Source organism: Oryx dammah, unplaced genomic scaffold (genome assembly GCF_014754425.2).
Source record: "Oryx dammah isolate SB20612 unplaced genomic scaffold, SCBI_Odam_1.1 HiC_scaffold_19, whole genome shotgun sequence".
NCBI classification, from domain to species: domain Eukaryota; kingdom Metazoa; phylum Chordata; class Mammalia; order Artiodactyla; family Bovidae; genus Oryx; species Oryx dammah.
This window is the reverse complement of record NW_024070203.1, coordinates 92,601,031-92,620,395: the sequence shown is the minus strand read 5'-3', so window position 1 is coordinate 92,620,395 and position 19,365 is coordinate 92,601,031. Positions and strand designations below refer to the sequence as shown.

Here is a 19,365-nt window from a genome sequence, read left to right as displayed (position 1 = left end):
CGTATGCATGGAATCTGAATACTGTTCTGTAGAATAGGAGTCAGGGCATCTGGCTTTATAGCTGGAATTCAGTTACTAATTAGCTGTTTCTCCAGTAAGTAAACGGTTCTTTTTTTTTTTTTAATTTACTGATTGAAGGATAATTGCTTTACAGATTTTGCTGTTTTCTGTCAAACCTGCACATGAATCAGCCATAGGTACACATACACCCCTCCCTCTTGCACCTCCCTCCCTCCCCCTCCCCATCCCACCCCTCTGGGTGATACAGAGCCCCTGATTGAGTTTCCTGAGCCACACAGCAAGTTCCCGTTGCCTGTCTGTTTTGCGTATGGCACTGTAAGTTTCCATGTTACTCTCTCCATGCATCTCACCCTCTCCTCCCCTCTCCCATGTCCATAAGTCTATTCTCTGTGTCTCTTTCTCATTGGTGCCCTGTAAATAAATTCTCCAGTACTATATTCCAAGACTCCGTATATATGTCTTAGAATACAGTCTTTCTCTTTCTGACTCACTTCACTCTGTATAATAGGTTCTAGGCTCATCCACCTCACTAGAACACACTCAAATGTGTTCCTCTTTATGGCTGAGTAATATTCCGTTGTATGTATGTACCACAACTTCTTCATCCATCCATCTGTCGATGGACATCGGGGCTGCTTCCACGTTCTAGCTCTTGTAAATAGTGCTGCAGTGAACAATGGGATACACGTGTCTCTTTCAGTTTTGGTTTCCTCGGGGTGTACGCCTAGGAGTGGGATTGCTGGGTCGTATGGTGGTTTTATTCCTAGTTTTTTAAGGAATCTCCATACTGTCTTCCATAGTGGCTGCATCAGTTTACATTCCCACCAACTGTGCAAGGGTGTTCCCTTTCCTCCACACCCTTTCCAGCATTTATTGTTTGTAGACTTTTTGATGAGGGCCATTCTGACTGGAATGAGGTGATACCTCATTATAGTTTTGATTTGCATTTCTCTAATAATGAGCAATGTTGAGCATCTCTTCATGTGTTTGCCAGCTATCTTTATGTCTTCTTTGGAGAAATGTCTGTTTAGGTCTTTTTCCCACTTTTTGATTGGGTTGTTTGTTTTTCTGGTATTGAGCTGTATGAGTTGCTTGTATATTTTGGAAATTAATCCTTTGTCAGCTGTTTCATTTGCTGTTATTTTCTCCCCTTCTGAGGGTTGTCTTTTCTCCTTGCTTATAGTTTCCTTTGCTGTGCAAAAGCTTTTAAGTTTAATCAGGTCCCACTTGTTTACTTTTGTTATTATTTCTGTTATTCTAGGAGGTAGGTCATAGAGGATCTTGCTTTGATTTATGTCATCCCGTGTTCTGCTTTGTTTTCATCTAAGAGTTTTAGAGTTTCTGGTCTTACATTTAGGTTTTTAATCCATTTTGAGTTTATCTTTGTGTATGGTGTTAGGAAGTGTTCTAATTTCATTCTTTTACATGTAGCTGTCCAGTTTTCCTAGCACGATTTTGTTACGCCAAGAGTCCGAGTCCCCAAAACTGAGAGAATAAGATGTCCACAGCAATGCAAAAGCATGAAGGGGTTTTATTTCTAGCTCGAGCTAGGGCTCCCGCCACATCCAACACAGTGGAGTGGAGCAAGAGCCCCGAGCCCAGATTTACAGCAGTATTTATAGGTTTTAGAACAAAGACAGGGAGTTGGCAAGGTCTGATTGGCTGCAGGAGTTTCCTAGTATTTACTAATTGACTAATCTTCATTGGCTGCAGGGGTTTCCTGGTATTTACTAATTGCTTATTGGCTGCAGGGGGATGTCTTTTACGTCCTGATAAACTCAAACCATCATCATGATTATCTGGGTCTTGAAGATCTTTTTTGTACCGTTCTTCTGTGTATTCTTGCCACCTCTTCTTAATATCTTCTGCTTCTGTTACGTCCATACCATTTCTGTCCTTTATCGAGCCCATCTTTGCATGAAATGTTCCCTTGGTATCTTTAATTTTCTTGAAGAGATCTCTAGTCTTTCCCATTCTGTTGTTTTCCTCTATTTCTTTGCATTGATTGCTGAAGAAGGCTTTCTTATCTCTTCTTGCTATTCTCTGGAACTCTGCATTCAGATGCTTATATCTTTCCTTTTCTCCTTTGCTTTTCGCCTCTCTTCTTCTCAGAGCTATTTGTAAGGCCTCCCCAGACAGCCATTTTGCTTTTTTGCATTTCTTCTCCTTGGGGATGGTCTTGATCCGTGTCTCCTGTACAAGGTCACGAACCTCTGTCCATAGTTCATCAGGCACTCTATCTATCAGATCTAGGCCCTTACATCTATTTCTCACTTCCACTGTATAATCATAAGGGATTTGATTTAGGTCATACCTGAATGGTCTAACAGTTTTCCCTACTTTCTTCAATTTGAGTCTGAATTTGGCAATAAGGAGTTCATGATCTGAGCCACAGTCAGCTCCTGGTCTTGTTTTTGTTGACTGTATAGAGCTTTCTCCATCTTTGACTGCAAAGAGTATAATCAATCTGATTTTGGTGTTGACCATCTGGTGATGTCCATGTGTAGAGTCTTCTCATGTGTTGTTGGAAGAGGGTGTTTGCTATGACCAGTGCATGTTCTTGGCAAAACTCTATTAGTTTTTGCCTTGCTTCGTTCCACATTCCAAGGCCAAATTTGCCTATTACTCCACTGATCTCCAGTAGCATATTGGGCACCTACTGGCCTGGGGAGTTCCTCTTTTGGTATCCTATCATTTTGCCTTTTCGTACTGTTCATGGGGTTCTCAAGGCAAGAATACTGAAGTGGCTTGCCATTCCCTTCTCTAGTGAACCACATTCTGTCAGACATCTTGGAAAGTGAAGTCAGGTGGGCCTTAGAAAGCATCACTACGAACAAAGCTAGTGGAGGTGATGGAAGTCCAGTTGAGCTGTTTCAAATCCTGAAAGATGATGCTGTGAAAGTGCTGAACTCAATATGCCAGCAAATTTGGAAAACTCAGCCACAGGACTGGAAAAGGTCAGTTTTCATTCCAATCCCAAAGAAAGGCAATGCCAAAGAATGCTCAAACTACCGCACAATCGCACTCATCTCACACACTAGTAAAGTAATGCTCAACATTCTCCAAGACAGGCTTCAGCAATACGTGAACCGTGAACTTCCTGTTGTTCAAGCTGGTTTTAGAAAAGGCAGAGGAACCAGAGATCAAATTGCCAACATCCGTTGGATCGTGGAAAAAGCAAGAGAGTTCCAGAAAAACATCTATTTCTGCTTTATTGACTATGCCAAAGCCTTTGACTGTGTGGATCACAAGAAACTGTGGAAAATTCTTCAACAGATGGGAATACCAGAGCACCTGACCTGCCTCTTGAGAAATCTGTATGCAGGTCGGGAAGCAACAGTTAGAACTGGACATGGAACAACAGACTGGTTCCAAATAGGAAAAGGAGTACGTCAAGGCTGTATATTGTCACCCTGCTTATTTAACTTCTATGCAGAGTACATCATGAGAAACTCTGGACTGGAAGAAACACAAGCTGGAATCAAGATTGCTGGGAGAAATCTCAATCACCTCAGATATGCAGATGACACCACCCTTATGGCAGAAAGTGAAGAGGAACTAAAAAGCCTCTGGATGAAAGTGAAAGAGGAGAGTGAAAAAGTTGGCTTCAAGCTCAACATTCAGAAAACGAAGATCATGGCATCCGGTCCCATCACTTCATGGGAAATAGATGGGGAAACAGTGGAAACAGTGTCAGACTTTATTTTTTGGGGCTCCAAAATCACTGCAGATGGTGACTGCAGCCATGAAATTAAAAGACGCTTACTTCTTGGAAGAAAAGTTATGACCAACCTAGATAGCATATTCAAAAGCAGAGACATTACTTTGCTGACTAAGGTCCGTCTAGTCAAGGCTATGGTTTTTCCAGTAGTCATGTATGGATGTGAGAGTTCGACTGTGAAGAAAGCTGAGTGCCGAAGAATTGATGCTTTTGAACTGTGGTGTTGGAGAAGACTCTTGAGAGTCCCTTGGACTGCAAGGAGATCCAAGCAGTCCATTCTGAAGGAGATCAGCCCTGGGATTTCTTTGGAAGGAATGATGCTAAAGCTGAAACTCCAGTACTTTGGCCACCTCATGTGAAGAGTTGAGTCATTGGAAAAGACTCTGATGCTGGGAGGGATTGGGGGCAGGAGGAGAAAGGGATGACCGAGGATGAGATGGCTGGATGGCATCACGGACTCAATGGACATGAGTCTGGGTGAACTCTGGGAGTTGGTGATGGACAAGGAAGCCTGGTGTGCTGCGATTCATGGGGTTGCAAAGAGTTGGACACGACTGAGCAACTGAACTGAACTGAACTGAAACTCAAACCAGGTTACGTACGGGGAGTATGCTGATTAGACAAGTCCTGGCATCCACGGGGATGACCTTACTGGGCAATGACTCAGCTTTTCCCGTGAGTCCTACCTTAGTCCCTGAAGCCTATCATGGTGTTTGTTAGGTCCCAACAGATTTATTGAAGAGGCTGTCTTTGCCCCATTGTATATTCTTGCCTCCTTTGTCAAAAATAAGCTCCCCATAGGTGTATGGAGAAGGCAATGGCACCCCACTGCAGTACTCTTGCCTGGAGAATCCCAGGGATGGGGGAGCCTGATGGGCTGCCGTCTGTGGGGTCGCACAGAGTCGGACACGACTGAAGCGGCTTAGCAGCAGCATGGGCGCGTGGGTTTATTTCTGGGCTTTCTGTGTTGTTCCATTTGTCTGTATTTCTGGTTTTGTGCCAGTTAGCCTGTTCTTCCTGCTTGTGTTTCCCCAGATGTAGCGTGGGTGTCGGCGCTTGACCCATGCAGTGCAGGATTTTTATGAAGATAAAACTAGAATGGGAGGTTAAAAGTAAAGCCTACTTATGCTAGGATTTTGTGTTTGGCATTATTTAGAATGTAAAAGATGAAGTGCCATTTAGAGATATTTTCAGCAGGAAAAAGCAAATTTATCTAAAAGATGTTCATTTTTTCTGTTGCTAAGTTCTCCCTTACGTTTAAGCAAGTTTTAGTGGAACTTGTTGAGATGTTCTAGTTGAGGTAATAGAAACCACTTGTATTATAAATGCTTAACCATTTTTTTTCCCATTGGTGATATTCTTAGAGGTAAATGAAAAATAACTCTTTAGTAATCTTTTTGAAAAAAACATTTTAAATTTGCCTCAAAATTAAGTTTCTTGAATCCTCTATCCTTCACCTTGCCTTTGAAGAACAAAAATATTAAGTGAGAGGTGGTCTGTAAAGAGCCAGTCCACTCTTGGAGTGGCATACTCAACTTCTTAAAGCTCATGGCACAGTACATTATAGATGTATGTTCTTATAGTTCCTGAACACACAAGTGCCACTGTCTGGCCAGGACATCATTAAAATTCAGTTATGTTTAGAAGAATAGTTTTGTAGTCTGGCTGTTTAAATCTTCTCATACTTTACTGCTCATAGTTTTTAACTAAAACAGTCTTTGAAGTAAGATGTGAAATTGTTGTCTTCCATGATTGTCTATAATAACCTCACATTGCAAAGTGGGAATAGCACAGAATTGAAAACGATGTAGCGTTGTGGTACACAGACACACTGAATGGTACTTTCTTACAGGTTTTCAATAAACTGCTAAGTTTGGCTAGTACTGCTTCATCTCAGAAGTTCCAGTCACATATGTGGAGTCAGATGTTGGTTTCCACATCTGGATTTTTGAAATCCATCTCAAACGTCTCTGGCAAAGACATCCAGCCTTTAATAAAGCAGTGGGTGTATCCTTTTCTGTAGGAGTTGAGCGAAGGAGGGAAGACTGTATAAGGGGAAGAAGGAAGAGCTTTGGGGGATAAAAGGAGGCAAATAATGGTAGATGGGACCAGGAATTGTAAATCATTTCCTCTGAGGTGCCAACTAGTCACTGAGGCGCACACATCCATACACGTCTATATCCATAAGGTTTAGCTTCCTTTAAAGTGCCTTTTAGTGTGTGAGTGCAGCGTAGGCTTGATGATCTGGGAGGTGAATACCCACCAGACAGGCCTGTAGGGTCACTTGTAAGATACAGTGGTCTCGTGACTCCTGGATGTGGCTGGGGGTTGGCACAGCCTGCATGGTATCTTGGAACTTTTCGGTTGTTACATTTTTTCATTTCAAAGCACTTTCTATATTAATAACCCTGTAGAGAGGTTTTGCTTCTTTCAAAAAAACTGATTTCTTCATGTTTCAGGATCTTTTTTTAAATCTGGGAAAACACTTTTTACGGGAATTTTGAATGCTTCGCCACCTGGTTTACAGTGGAGTACGCTCTCAAGCTTTGAACTGGTGGGAACGTGTTTGAAAATTACTGCTACCCTGATGAGTAATTTATTGTGTTTAGTATGTGTTTATTCCAGTACGCAAAGATTCCTTTACAGTTAGTTCTTCAGAGACCAGAGTGGAGTGGTAAAATTTTACGGAAGTTTTGCCTTTAATAGAAAGCGAAATGTCTTGGAACTGGAAATAAAACAAGATTATACATCTCCTGGAACCCAGAAATATGTGGTAAGTTTTTTTTTTTCCAAAATGGCCTTTCTGCACCACTTTGTGCCCAGTTTAAATAAAGGAAGGGCCTATGGGTGACGGGAAGGAGGGCCTCCTTTTAGAGGTCTCGGGGAAACAGTCTCCCAGTTCCCCTCCTCTGGCACCAGCTTCCCTTCTGTGTCTCCACATGCAAATCTTATCCAGTGTTGCTTAATATCTTAGTGAATGTTCCTTACATATAAGAAAACACATGATTTGGTGGGTTTTTTTTTTTTTTCCTTTTCCTAGCACTGTCTTTGAACAGTATGTTTCTTTTTAAAGGGACCACTTAAAGTGACAGTACAGGAATTAGATGGATCCTTCAATCATACATTGCAAATTGAAGAAAACAGCCTTAAACATGATATACCTTGCCATTCCAAAAGCAGAAGGTAGGCACTGTCCAAGATAAAAACCCCAGTGTATATCTGATTTTCTAGATAGAGGACATGTTATCTAGTATCTTTTTCCCCCATTTTACTTCAAGTTAGTATTACCAGGTTCCTTATCCACTTTCTGTTCTTGACAACAGTTTTATCCTTAGAATTAAACAATTAATTTTAAAATTTAAGTATGAGAATCCTTACTTTGTAGGAACAAGGGGAGGTGGAATGGAAGTTTGAGTTTTGGGAGCCAGGAAAAATTCAGGACAGATTGCTTAGGGTTGTTCTTACTTATCTCATTGGATTAATAGCTATAGAAAACTTGGGGGAAATGAACAGTGACTCTAAAGAAAGGAGCTGAATACATATGTCATGAAAACGCCCCTGCCTTCTCTTCCTGTGTCTACTTTACTCTCTGTTTTCTCCATGTCACCGTGACCTTAAGAACACCATAGATGTCTTTCTAAGGCACATTGCCAGCAATAGTTCATCTTTTATTTAATATGCTTTTTCTTTACCACTTTTTTTAAACTCAGCCATTAGCACATACTCTGACTAGTAAAAAATGAGAACGTTTTTGTTCTTTGCTGGAGGAGTGAGAATTTGAGGAACAAAAGTTTTTTACTCATGACTGCACTTAGGCCATCTCAAACAGACAAGCATCCCGGTTGATTTTAAGTCCTTTAGAGAACTTGATTCTAAGTCTCCCTGTAGTCATGCCCTGTGAACATTCTTAGTTCAAAGGAGATGGTTCTGTCCGCCTTTGACGTTGGGAGCATCTGGCTGCTCCCCCTCTGACACTGGGAGGAGCGTCTGGCTGCTCCCCCTCTGACACTGGGGGCGTCTGGCTGCTCCCCTTTTGATCCTATTTCCTTGGCTTTGTTTTCCCTGTGATGACAGTGTGCCCTCTGATTACTGTTTGGCGTGAGGAGCAGGAAGGCTGTGCTCTCTCTCCCCGCTTGTGTTTGTCCCCACGCAACCATGCATCTAGTGTGGTGTCCGGAAGATTGAATTATTCAGGAGTGACTTGCACGGAGGCAGTTGCTTTTGCTTTGGTTCATCATAAAGCTTGTGCATATTAGTTAATGATGCATGTTAGTTCGTACTGTGAGGATGTTTTGTAGTTAACGTCTTCATTTCACATAGGACAGCACCTTGCATGCACATGCTGAGAATTATTAGTTCCTCATTTCAGGCCTGTGTTGGTTTTTTTAATAAAGCATTTCTTTATTGGTAGATCTCTTACCTTGTATAAAATTTCTGGGTACCAGTTCTTAGAAATATGTATATGTTTTAAGTTGACATTTAATTAGATATTTCTGACTTTTGTTAAACATTGATCAGGAAGACCTTTTAATATCATTTACTTCATTCTCTTAAGTTTCAAAGTAGATAGATTTTGTTGTGGTTAAATTCCATGATATTTTCCCTCTCTTCCTCCTTAGAATATCTTTCAACACCACATGCAATTCTTAATTTGAACTTCAGCTGCTCTTTATCTCTTGTCAAAATTGGAAATGTCAGAATTTTCTGCTTTACTTTTTGTTAAATGTAGGAATAAGAAGAAAAAAATCCCACTGATGAACGGTGAAGAAGTTGACATGGACCTTTCTGCAATGGAGTAAGTTAGTTACTCAGATTCCGAGGCGCAGTGTTCTCTGCATGCTCAATTGTCGTGTAGCTGGCATCTAAAAGTATGTGAATGCCCTGAAATTAGTGCCTTTAAAACTTTCAAAAGGCAAAAGAAACTTTACGTTGGTAACAGAGCGAACATAAAATTATAACTAATCAAAGAGAGAAAAGGGAGTCTAGCCTGGCCCAGATAAAAGTCAGAGGAAATAGCCTTGACTTAGCTTTCCTGCTTCCCCGGTGGTCTCTGGAGCAGTGCTGCTCAAGATGAAGTGCATGTACAGTACTTGGGGGTCTCCTTGGCATCTCGTTTCTGACCCAGCATTTCACTTGTGAGTCCTGACAGCTTGCATTTCCAGTGAACTCTCAGATGATCCTGGTTTTCTTTCTCTTTGGACAGAGCCTCAGGGCACTTTGAGGCTGCCTGTGTTTGCAAAAAGCAATTTAAATATCATTCTAAGTTTTTTGCGGTGATATCTACTGATTGACAGCATTTTATTTATGAATATAATGTAGCTCAGACTATGTTTTACCTGTGCATATTGTGCCTGTGTACATTTTTAATGCCTGTGTATTTTATAAAAATATTAATACTTCATAAAAATAGAAAATATCTGTAACTGTTTACTAATTTGGGTACCAGGTATCACTGCTATTTATTACACAGCTTATATAATCTTTTCATATCAAGTCTCACCTATATTAAGTACCCAGTAGTATTTGTTGAATTGTATTGATATTTCAAGTGCTTTTCTTTTGTTAAAAGAGACTAGTTTTTTAAAAACTGTGTTTGAGACTTTGAGAACTACCTGAGGATAAATTTGTGCTGTGCGTCTGAACTGTGATGTCAGGACTTTCTTTTGATAACGATCATGAGACTACATTCTTTAAAAATATTGAAAGCCAGTGGAACAAGTTAATTTAGTAAATTAATAAGAAGTAACTTTAGTCACAGATTGCTTCCTAATAAAGAGTGGCATTTGTAACCACTGTCAACTGTTACGCTTTAGGAAATGAAGAAATTTGGTCCCATTTTCCCTTTGCACACTGTGCAATCACTAATAAAGTCCCCAAATTGTTATTTTCAGGTGGATTTTTTTGTTTCAGCAAGATTGATATAGGTTAGACATACTAAATATAATGGGAAAGTTGTCGGTGCGATTTCTTTTTAAAAAACAACAAATATAGTAAAACTCCAGGCAGCTTTGACTACTGCACGGAGAAGGAGATCCGGTTAGTAAGCGCCGTGTGTTCGCTTTGTAATCATGCGAAGTGGGAAAGAGGGAAACGCGCCTGCTCTCTGCTTCCAGCGCCGACTCCCCGCTGCTGTGGATCCGGATCGACCCGGACATGGCGGTGCTGCGGCGGGCGGACTCGGAGCAGGCGGACTTCATGTGGCAGTACCAGCTCCGCTACGAGCGGGACGTGGTCGCGCAGCAGGAGGCCATCGCGGCCCTGGAGCGCTTCCCCACCCCCGCGTCCCGGCTCGCCCTCACCGACGTCCTGGAACAGGAGCAGTGTTTCTACCGCGTGCGCATGGCCGCCTGCTTCTGCCTCGCAAAGGTGAGGCCTCGCGCACGGGAGAGGGGGCGGCGGCCGGCGCCGCGCGGACAGCCTGAGGGGCAGCCAGACTGCCCTGCAGCTTTCCGTTTCACTGGCTGTGACTGGTCTCCTGTGCCACAATCTTTTAACAAGGCTGATTTGAAAGAGCATGTTCTGACCTGAAAATAAATCGTGCACTCAAGTCTTGCGCCTGTCAAACTGGAAGTTAGGTTTTAAAACCAAAGAGAATTTTCCCCATTTTACTGAATTGCCGCACACGTTGTTAAAGCCAAAAATGTAGGCAGTTCCTTGGTTTGAGGGATGTTTTACCTTATGGTACATGGAATTCATTCATTCATTAATTTATCCCACTGTGGTGGTGATTTCTTGTTGGTTAGAGCTTAGTATTCAGTATAGGGATATAGAATTTAAAATGATAGATTCTATCATTTAACATTATACAAAAGTTAATTTATTAAGAAAAGTAAATATTTTTCTTTAGATACCAAAACAAGAGAAAAGAAACATTTGACGCTAGAACAAATGAAAATCAAAAAGCGCTAACAGACATTTGACCAGAACTACTGGGTTCCGGGTCTTTAGACACACATTCCCTTGTCTTCACTGTCTTGCTTTCCTCACTGCTGTGTCCACTTGTCCAGAATTTCAGCAGATTATAGTGATTTATATTTGTCTCACCTTTAATGGTAAATAGTAGTTAGACTGCTTTCTCTACTCAGACATGTAAGGGAGAATGGGCTTTTCTTGGAGAATCACCTGCTGAGGGTGTAATTTTATTGCTTCTGTAAAGTTGTTGTGATTCTCGCAGGCTAAATCCTTAGCTGCTGCTGCTGCTAAGCTGCTTCAGTCGTGTCCGACTCTGTGCGACCCCATGGATGGCAGCCCACCAGGCTCCCGGTCCCTGGGATTCTCCAGGCAAGAACACTGGAGTGGGTTGCCATTTCCTTCTCCAGGGCATGAAAGTGAAAAGGGAAAGTGAAGTTATTCAGTCATGTCCAACTCTTCGTGACCCCATGGACTGCAGCCTACCAGGCTCCTCCGTCCATGGAATTTTCCAGGCAAGAGTACTGGAGTGGGGTGCCATTGCCTTCTCCGTAAATCCTTAGCAAATCCGTAAAATTATAGCCTCTGTTACTTAAAGTTAATTATAATTTCATTCTTTTCAGCTATGGTTTTTATACACACTTAAATTAGCTTTCTTGGTGGCTCAGATGGTAAAGAATCCACCTGTAATGCGGGAGACCTAGGTTCAGTCCCTAGATTGGGATGATCCCCTGGAGAAGTGTAAGGCTACCCACTCTAGTATTCTGGCCTGGAGAATTCCATGGACAGAGGAGCCTGGCGGGCTGCAGTCCATGGGGTCACAAAGAGATGGACACAGCTGAGCAACTTTCACTTTCAAAGTATCAACAACAAGATGTATTTTCTTTGCAATGTGTTCTTACAGACTTAAGCGGTAGGACTGTATTTGCCTTATTTTTCAATTAGGGTAGAGTTAAATGCCTCATTTAAAGTCCATGGTGACGTTTCTACCTGATAAAGTTAAAATATTAGAGCTCATCTGCCTGCATGGATAAACTTAGACGTCTTTGCAAACAAGATTTCTTAAAACATAAAAAGAATGCTCCAATTTAGAGATTAACTAGTAGAAAATAGTTAATACGCATACATAGAATTTTAGGAGGGGGGAGTTTATATATTTTCTTGGAAATGATAGTGAAACGCTGAAATATATTAAAGTTTTAAGAATTGAAATCCTTGGAAATGATCCAATATATTGATAACTTTCAAAAAGCTGTTTTATTTATTTAAAAATACATTTGCTGTGGTGACGGAAATTATTCTATTTCCTAATTATTTGCAGATTGCAAATTCAATGGTGAGCACGTGGACAGGACCACCAGCTATGAAGTCACTCTTTACTAGGATGTTTTGTTGTAAAACTTGTCCAAACATTGTGAAAACAAACAACTTTATGAGCTTTCAAAGTTACTTTCTACAGAAGGTACAGCTTCTCTTATAGTTTTCTTATAATTATTTTATGCCAATATCAGTATATATTCGTTTACCTTGGGGACTCTTCGAATATTATTTACTTTCTTACAAATATTTTGTCTTTTTTCTCTTTTTGCTTCTGAAATACTTTCCAAAGTTTTGATTATTCTTTGGTTTTATGAACTGTATGCAAGTGACTCACTGTCCACGTTAATACTGAAGTCAATAGAAATGGGTAGTGTGACTGGTTGGTTCCCTGGGGGATGGAGGTATACATGGGAAATGGATGCTTTGACTGTTCGGTTGGGTCCCCGGGGGGATGGAGGCGCACGCGACTCCCTCTGATGCTTCTGGCCCTGAGACGGTGCGGCACGCGGCTCCAGGTTAGCCCCGGCTCTGCTGCTCACTAGCAGTTTGCAAGAGGACAAGTCTTTTAACTCTAAGCCTTGGTTTAGTCAATTGTAAAGTTTATCTTTTTTAGAATTAAATAATATCAAGCATGTGAAGAGTTTTACACTATATTTTTATCACATAGTAAGTTGTTTATAAATGGTAATTTAACAAGTGGTGGTGTGATGAAGTCACTGTTTTAGGAAGCAGTGTGGGATTGGCAGGGTGGTCAGTGTTTGGGCAACTTGGAAATCACTTGTAAAATATTTTGAGTAACTTAATAATAAGGAACGCAGAGATTAGATGAACTGGATTGAACTAGAAGGAGTAAAGCTGAAGAGCATGAGAAAAGGAGACACGTTAAGGATGAAGCAAGGCTGAGAAAGGGCATTTCCGGTTTTGTGTAGAGGGAGAAAGAGCTTGAGGCCTGTTGGGCACAGAGGAGAGAGCCAGTGGAGGCCAGAGGAGATGGTCATGTGGAAGCAAGTAAACATGGAGAAGACCAGGCAGCAGATCCTGGAGTTGTCAGGCGTGGGCAGGACATCGTGGAAAGGTCAGTGTTCTAAAAGACGGAAACATTGCATTTCCTGAGGCAGGTAGAAACCAGATTAAGTGAAGTGTTAGGTGATGAGGGGGTGTGAAGCAGGGTGCGGTGTGTGTGTGAAGCAGGGGAATGTGGAAGGGTTGCCCAGCACGCTGAGACCCACGTCGAGAGTGGAAGTCACGGCACAGCTGTAGTGGGCGTCCTCAGCGGAGCAGACGCAGGAGACCTGGGCTTGAGGAAAGCCAGTGTTGATGTGATCAAGGGAGTCTGAGGCGCTCTGTTAGTTTTAGCAGCTGAGCCTCTTACAGTCCTTGAACGTGCTGCTCAGCTCTCTGTGTGCTGCGGCTCCATTAACGTATGGCCTGAAAGCGAGTTAACTTCCGAGCCTGCCAAGCACGTCCCCTTCACTGTGCCCTTGTTCTTCCACGGGTCTTGGGCCAGTGTGCAGAGTGAGAGTTGTGACCCATTAGGCAGTCATGAAATCAGTTTGTAAGCTTTTTTGTTTTTGTTTTTAAATAAAGCAATAGGCAGTATCAGAATGCAGCACGTGTAATAAGGGTAGGTATAAGTGGTTTTGGTTTTTATTTTTTAGTTTGTATATGTGACTGTGTGTGTGTGTGTGTGTGTTTGGTTGGGATGTAAACATATTTCTTAGTGTGGTTTGCAGTCAAAAAAATTGGAGAAGCCAGTGCTTTCAGACCAGTTCACCTTTCACGTAATACTTGTAGTGCCAGAAAAAAGAATGAAGATTCGTGCTTAAATTTACGTCCTGTTTCTGTGAAGCAGGATCTTCCCTCCGCTCTTCCAGCTTCGGTCACACCTGTTGTAACACCGAGCATCTTGCTGCTTCTGCTCCTTCAGCCTAGCAGAGGAGCCACACTGCTTTCTGTCCACCAGTTTAGAGGGTGTGGTTACTTTAATCAGAAGGGAGAATGGTCCCAGTCGCTGTACTGGGGACCGTGATGTCCATTGTCTGTGTTTCTACCTTGAGTTGGAATAGCTTTGCTCTACTGTTGTTCTGGTAGAGGTTATCTCCGTGGGTCAGGCTTCCACCTCCTTAGAAAAGCTGTCTGAAAATTTGAAAAGGGGAAAGTTCGATTTCAGGTAATTTACCATTTTTCCTTAGGCTGAGAAAGATGGTATTGGAGAGTCTGTGTCTCTTGAGACTAGTGGTTGAATTCTCCTGTCCGCCATGTGCCTCTAGCCTCTGTATCTGTTAGCCCTGAAAGTGGTGCTCAGTAAGCAGCTAGCTGAAATAACCCACCGTAGATGGCAGTGGAGTACAGGCTGAATAGTGGTCTGTCTAATGCTAAAGCCCATACATCCCTTTTCCTCTGTAAATCACAGAGCTGGATTTGCATGACGTGTCCCTCTTCCGCAAGTGGGCTGCCGAGTGCCTCCAGCTCTGCAGCTCTCCCCTGGGCTTCCTGCTTAGCTCTTTTGCTGGAGCCTTTGAGGCCTGTTCCTGTGGGAGGGGTAGGAGCTGGGGGGCTGGACGCCTGAACTACCCCCAGATACTGTGTCAGCCCCAGGGCAACCCTTTTTCAGCGGGCACTGCATTGAATTATAGTGATGAAAATTGAAAACAAATTTTTTTTTGTAGACTATGCCAGTTGCAATGGCCTTATTGAGAGATGTTCACAACCTTTGTCCCAAAGAAGTCTTAACATTTATTTTAGACTTAATCAAGTACAATGACAACAGAAAAAATAAGGTATGTTACTTGAATATTAATAAAACTAGCCAGTGATATTTTGTTTTCAGATAAATATTTAGACTGTGAAATCATTGTTGTGTCCATGGGACTTGAAATTTCTAGAGATAGAAACATACAAATATGATTTATTATAATAACCAGATACCTGAAAACCAAGATTAGTTGATTTTCAAATGTTCCTTTTACCTGTTGCAGTGTGGAGAGTGGCGCATCAAATTTTGGGAACTCAGCTGACCTCTTGGTGAAGTCTGACAGCCCCATTTTATTCTTATTCCTTTTTTCTTCTGTCAGAAAACAGTTCCTCTTGGATAACTTGTTCATTGATGAATTTGACTCTTTTTTTTTTTTAACTATAATGTGTGTTTCATTCACAGTTTAGTAAATAGCTATTGAATGCCATGCTTCAAAGTTATTTCACCTTACTCATTATCATTCTAACACCAGCAAGTGGTTTTGAGAATATATGCTACGCCAGCCAGTATACCATGTTAAATAGAAAGAGAAGGCATGGTAGTTGCCATCTCACATTTCGTTTAAAGTAAACATATATTTGGGACTTCCCTGGCGGTCCAGAGGTTACGACTCCACGGTTCCACTACAGGGGTGCAGGTTCAGTACCTGGCTGGGGAACTAAGAACCGACGTGCTGCACAGGGCGGCCAAAACCAAACGGAAAAACTGTGGAAGAACCGCTGTGTATATGACAGTCTGATTCTGGGCCCTCAAGGTTTCAACCTGATGGGGAAATCCAGCATGTCCACAGCTAGGTCTATTACTGCTAGAGTGGAGGAATGTATACACAGATTTCTGGAGAGAAAGTAGTTATCCACAGTAACAATGGAGCTATAAATATTCTTGCAGAAAACTTACAAACATTATTTAAGTAATCTCTGAATACAAATGACCCTGCTGATAGAATTAATTTGCTTGCTCCATGTTCAAATTTCTAGGCCAGTACATCTGATTTGCTGAGTTTAAATCAAGCCAACCTGGATTGCTTTCAATTAGTCTTCTGGCAATTGCCTGGGATATGGATTTAGAAATTTTTGTTCATTTTGGGGGATAGTTTCCTCCATTTTCTCTGCTGCTTTTGCTACAACTCCTATTGTATTCTACACCAGCCCTCCAGCTTCCTTGTGCTTTCTTTCCTATTTTTTAACTTTTTTGCCCAAAATTTCGAGTTTTTTATTTTTCCATTTTATATTCCAATTTAATTTTGATTCTGATTCCCTGCATATTTCTTTCTTTTAAACATGTATTATGCTGTTGGAAGTCATATCATTGGTTATTTCTCAGACTGTGTTAATGATAACTTTTGAATTTTTTTCCCTCTACTGGTTTTCTTTGCATACTCTTATTTCCTCCAAGCTGCTTTCCCCACTTTGTTCTGATCTCTCTTTATGTTGATGCTTTCTGTAGCTATCTGGTGACCCTTGGTTAGATGTCTTAGATGAGAGTAGAACACAGAAATAGCTGATTTCAAAGCTCTGTATTACCAGCAGAATTTGTGAACTGCAATCTTCCTTTTAGAGGTATCTGGCTAGATTACTGTGAGAGGGCCTTACATGTAGTCAGCATTCGTCAGCTAAGCTAGTGTCTTCAGTTCAGTTCTCCCGTCGCTCAGTCGTGTCCAACTCTTTGCGACCCCATGAAACCGCAGCACACCAGGCCTCCCTGTCCATCAGCAGCTCCTGGAGTCCACCCAAACCCATGTCCATCGAGTTGGTGATGCCATCCAGCCATCTCATCCTCTGTCGTCCCCTTCTCCTCCTGCCCTCAATCTTTCCTAGCATCAGGGTCTTTTCCAGTGAGTCAGCTCTTCGCATCAGGTGGCCAAAGTATTGGAGTTTCAGCTTCAACATCAGTCCTTCCAGTGAACACCCAGGACTAATCTCCTTTAGTCTGGACTGGTTGGATCTCCTTGCAGTCCAAGGGACTCTCAAGAGTCTTCTCCAACACCACAGTTCAAGAGCATCAATTCTTTGGCACTCAGCTTTCTTTATGGTCCAACTCTCACATCCATGCATGACCACTGGAAAAACCATAGCCTTGACTAGACGGACCTTTGTTGGCAAAGTAATGTCTCTGCTTTTGAATGTGCTGTCTAGGTTGGTCATAACTTTCCTTCCAGGGAGTAAGCGTCTTTTAATTTCCTGGCTGCACTCACCATCTGCAGTGATTTTGGACCCCCCAAAATAAAGTCTGACACTGTTTCCACTGTTTGCCCATCTATTTCCCATGAAATGATGGGACCAGATACCATGATCTTCGTTTTCTGCATGTTGAGCTTGAAGCCAACTTTTTCACTCTCCTCTTTCACTTTCATCAAGAGGCTTTTTAGTTCCTCTTCACTTTCTGCCATAAGGGTGGTCTCTCCTCTTTCACTTTCATCAAGAGGCTTTTTAGCTCCTCTTCACTTTCTGCCATAAGGGTGATGTCACCTGCATATCTGAGGTTATTGATATTTCTCCCAGCAATCTTGATTCCAGCTTGTGTTTCTTCCAGTCCAGCGTTTCTCATGATGTACTCTGCATATAAGTTAAATAAGCAGGGTGACAATATACAGCCTTGACATACTCCTTTTCCTATTTGGAACCAGTCTGCTGTTCCATGTCCTAGTAGCTAGTATGTTACTATTAAGTAAGTCTCTTTCACTCTTTTTTTCCGACGTGTGACTCTATGCCAAAGGACAGTGTTGAATACTTACCTGAAAACTTGCTTGTCTTTGCAGATAAATTGTGTTTTTAAAGTTACTATGTTTTATTCCATTCACTTTTGAAGAGCAGTGTAAGTGTATCATTGTCTGGTAACTGTTCCTCGGCTTAGTTTTCAGATAACTATTATCGTGCAGAGATGATTGATGCCCTTGCCAACTCTGTTACGCCTGCAGTCAGCGTGAATAACGAAGTCCGAACTTTGGATAACTTAAATCCGGACGTGCGACTCATTCTTGAAGAAATCACTAGGTTTTTGAACATGGAAAAACTTCTCCCAAGTTACAGACACACCATCACCGTCAGGTATAATGATTCTTCATATTTGCTTCTTAAAGCTACTTGCTTTTATAATTAGAAAATTTTATTTTCATAAAAATAGAGAAATAAGAAAAATCTTGCATGAGTCTACCATCCATGGGTAAATTATTACTCTTTTGGAGAAGGTCTTCTAAATTTTTTCCTGTGATAACTATATCAATTTTTAATTTTTGACATATATATATAATTTTTATATTCTACTTATGTCATGAACATTTCCTCGTGTCATCAGAAATTATTCATAAGCATTGTATTTGATATCTGCATAAGCTTTTACCCCATTGGATATAGTTTAAACATCCCTCTATTGTTAGGCTTCTTTTAAGATTTTTTTTGCTTCTCTCAAATTTTTTGTAGCATGACTATCAACAGGTTTTATCTATTTCATTAGGAGTTTGCTAAAAAAAAATTGATTTACTGATTCAGCAATATAAATAGTTTTAGCTTTCCATATATGTTAGTGAATAAACCATATTTGTATCACTAAAACTTTTAGAAAGAGTCTTTAAGTTATATTTTATGCTAAATACATTTTGCTGTAGTGTGTTCCTGTTATAATGATCCCTGAAATTGGATTTCCAAAGTTTCGAAATGTGCTTTAATACTTTTTTAAGTGTTAGTAACTAAGTGTTAGTTGCTCAGTCGTGCCCGACTCTTTGCGACCCCATGGACTGCAGCCCACCAGGCTCCTCTGTCCATGAGATTTTCCAGGCAAGGATACTGGAGAGGGTTGCCATTTCCTTCTCCAGAGGATCTTCCCAACCCAGGGATTGAACCTGGGTCTCCTGCACTGCAGGCGGATTCTTTACCAACTGAGCTACAAGGTAGAGTTTTTTAGGGTGATTATAAAAGCTGAGTGTTCAGAAATTAAAAAGAGGATTCAGATTACATCAATTTTTCAGTTTATTATTACAGATTATTTTAAATTCCTAGGAAATAAGTTTAATTCAAAGTACTGTAACAAAAGTGTTTAACTATAAACGCTATTCTCCTAGCTGTCTGAGAGCCATCCGAGTGCTGCAGAAGAACGGCCATGTGCCCAGCGACCCGTCTCTCTTTAAGTCTTACGCAGAGTATGGCCACTTTGTGGACATCAGAATAGCAGCTTTGGAAGCGGTGGTCGATTACACTAAAGGTAATGCTCATGTCATTTTAGAGAGAGTGGTTCACCATTTACTGTTTAGGCATTAGGGTTCTCATAGTATGTGCATACAGATGCCTTGATTTTTAATTAGCTCACTGATTTAGAATTGTTGGTAAATATAGAATTCATATAAGAACTTGTAAATGGGAGAAAAGAATAAAATAGATAAAATATAAAATAGATATTAAATCGACAGAGGATGAGATGGCTGGATGGCATAAAATAGAATAAAATAGATATCTTTGGTCTTTCTGAAAAGTCTATGCATCATTCTGTAGCCTTAATCGACATGTTATTTCAAGATATCTTGGAAGAAATTTCTAATTATATAAGGATTCAAGAAAACATTTTGTACCTGTCAGAAGTTTTCTCTGCAAAAGTCAAAGAAAAGCTAACAGTCAGTGCCGGGGTCCAGCCTCAGTGGATCCAGGGT

The 19,365-nt window shown here is 41.2% G+C and overlaps 1 protein-coding gene across 5 annotated transcripts in view; it reads left to right on the top strand.

Moving 5' to 3' along the window:
* TAF2 (TATA-box binding protein associated factor 2) overlaps positions 1 to 19,365 on the top strand; it is a 90,770-nt gene that overhangs the window by 33,971 nt on the left and 37,434 nt on the right. For all 5 annotated transcript variants that reach the window (XM_040261786.1, XM_040261785.1, XM_040261784.1 and 2 more), the window contains exons 12-20: positions 5,595 to 5,749; positions 6,401 to 6,515; positions 6,816 to 6,925; positions 8,472 to 8,537; positions 9,856 to 10,108; positions 11,973 to 12,113; positions 14,641 to 14,751; positions 17,580 to 17,773; positions 18,784 to 18,923. In XM_040261786.1, coding sequence (XP_040117720.1) covers positions 5,595 to 5,749; positions 6,401 to 6,515; positions 6,816 to 6,925; positions 8,472 to 8,537; positions 9,856 to 10,108; positions 11,973 to 12,113; positions 14,641 to 14,751; positions 17,580 to 17,773; positions 18,784 to 18,923 — 1,285 coding nt within the window. The remainder of the gene's footprint in view (positions 1 to 5,594; positions 5,750 to 6,400; positions 6,516 to 6,815; positions 6,926 to 8,471; positions 8,538 to 9,855; positions 10,109 to 11,972; positions 12,114 to 14,640; positions 14,752 to 17,579; positions 17,774 to 18,783; positions 18,924 to 19,365) is intronic.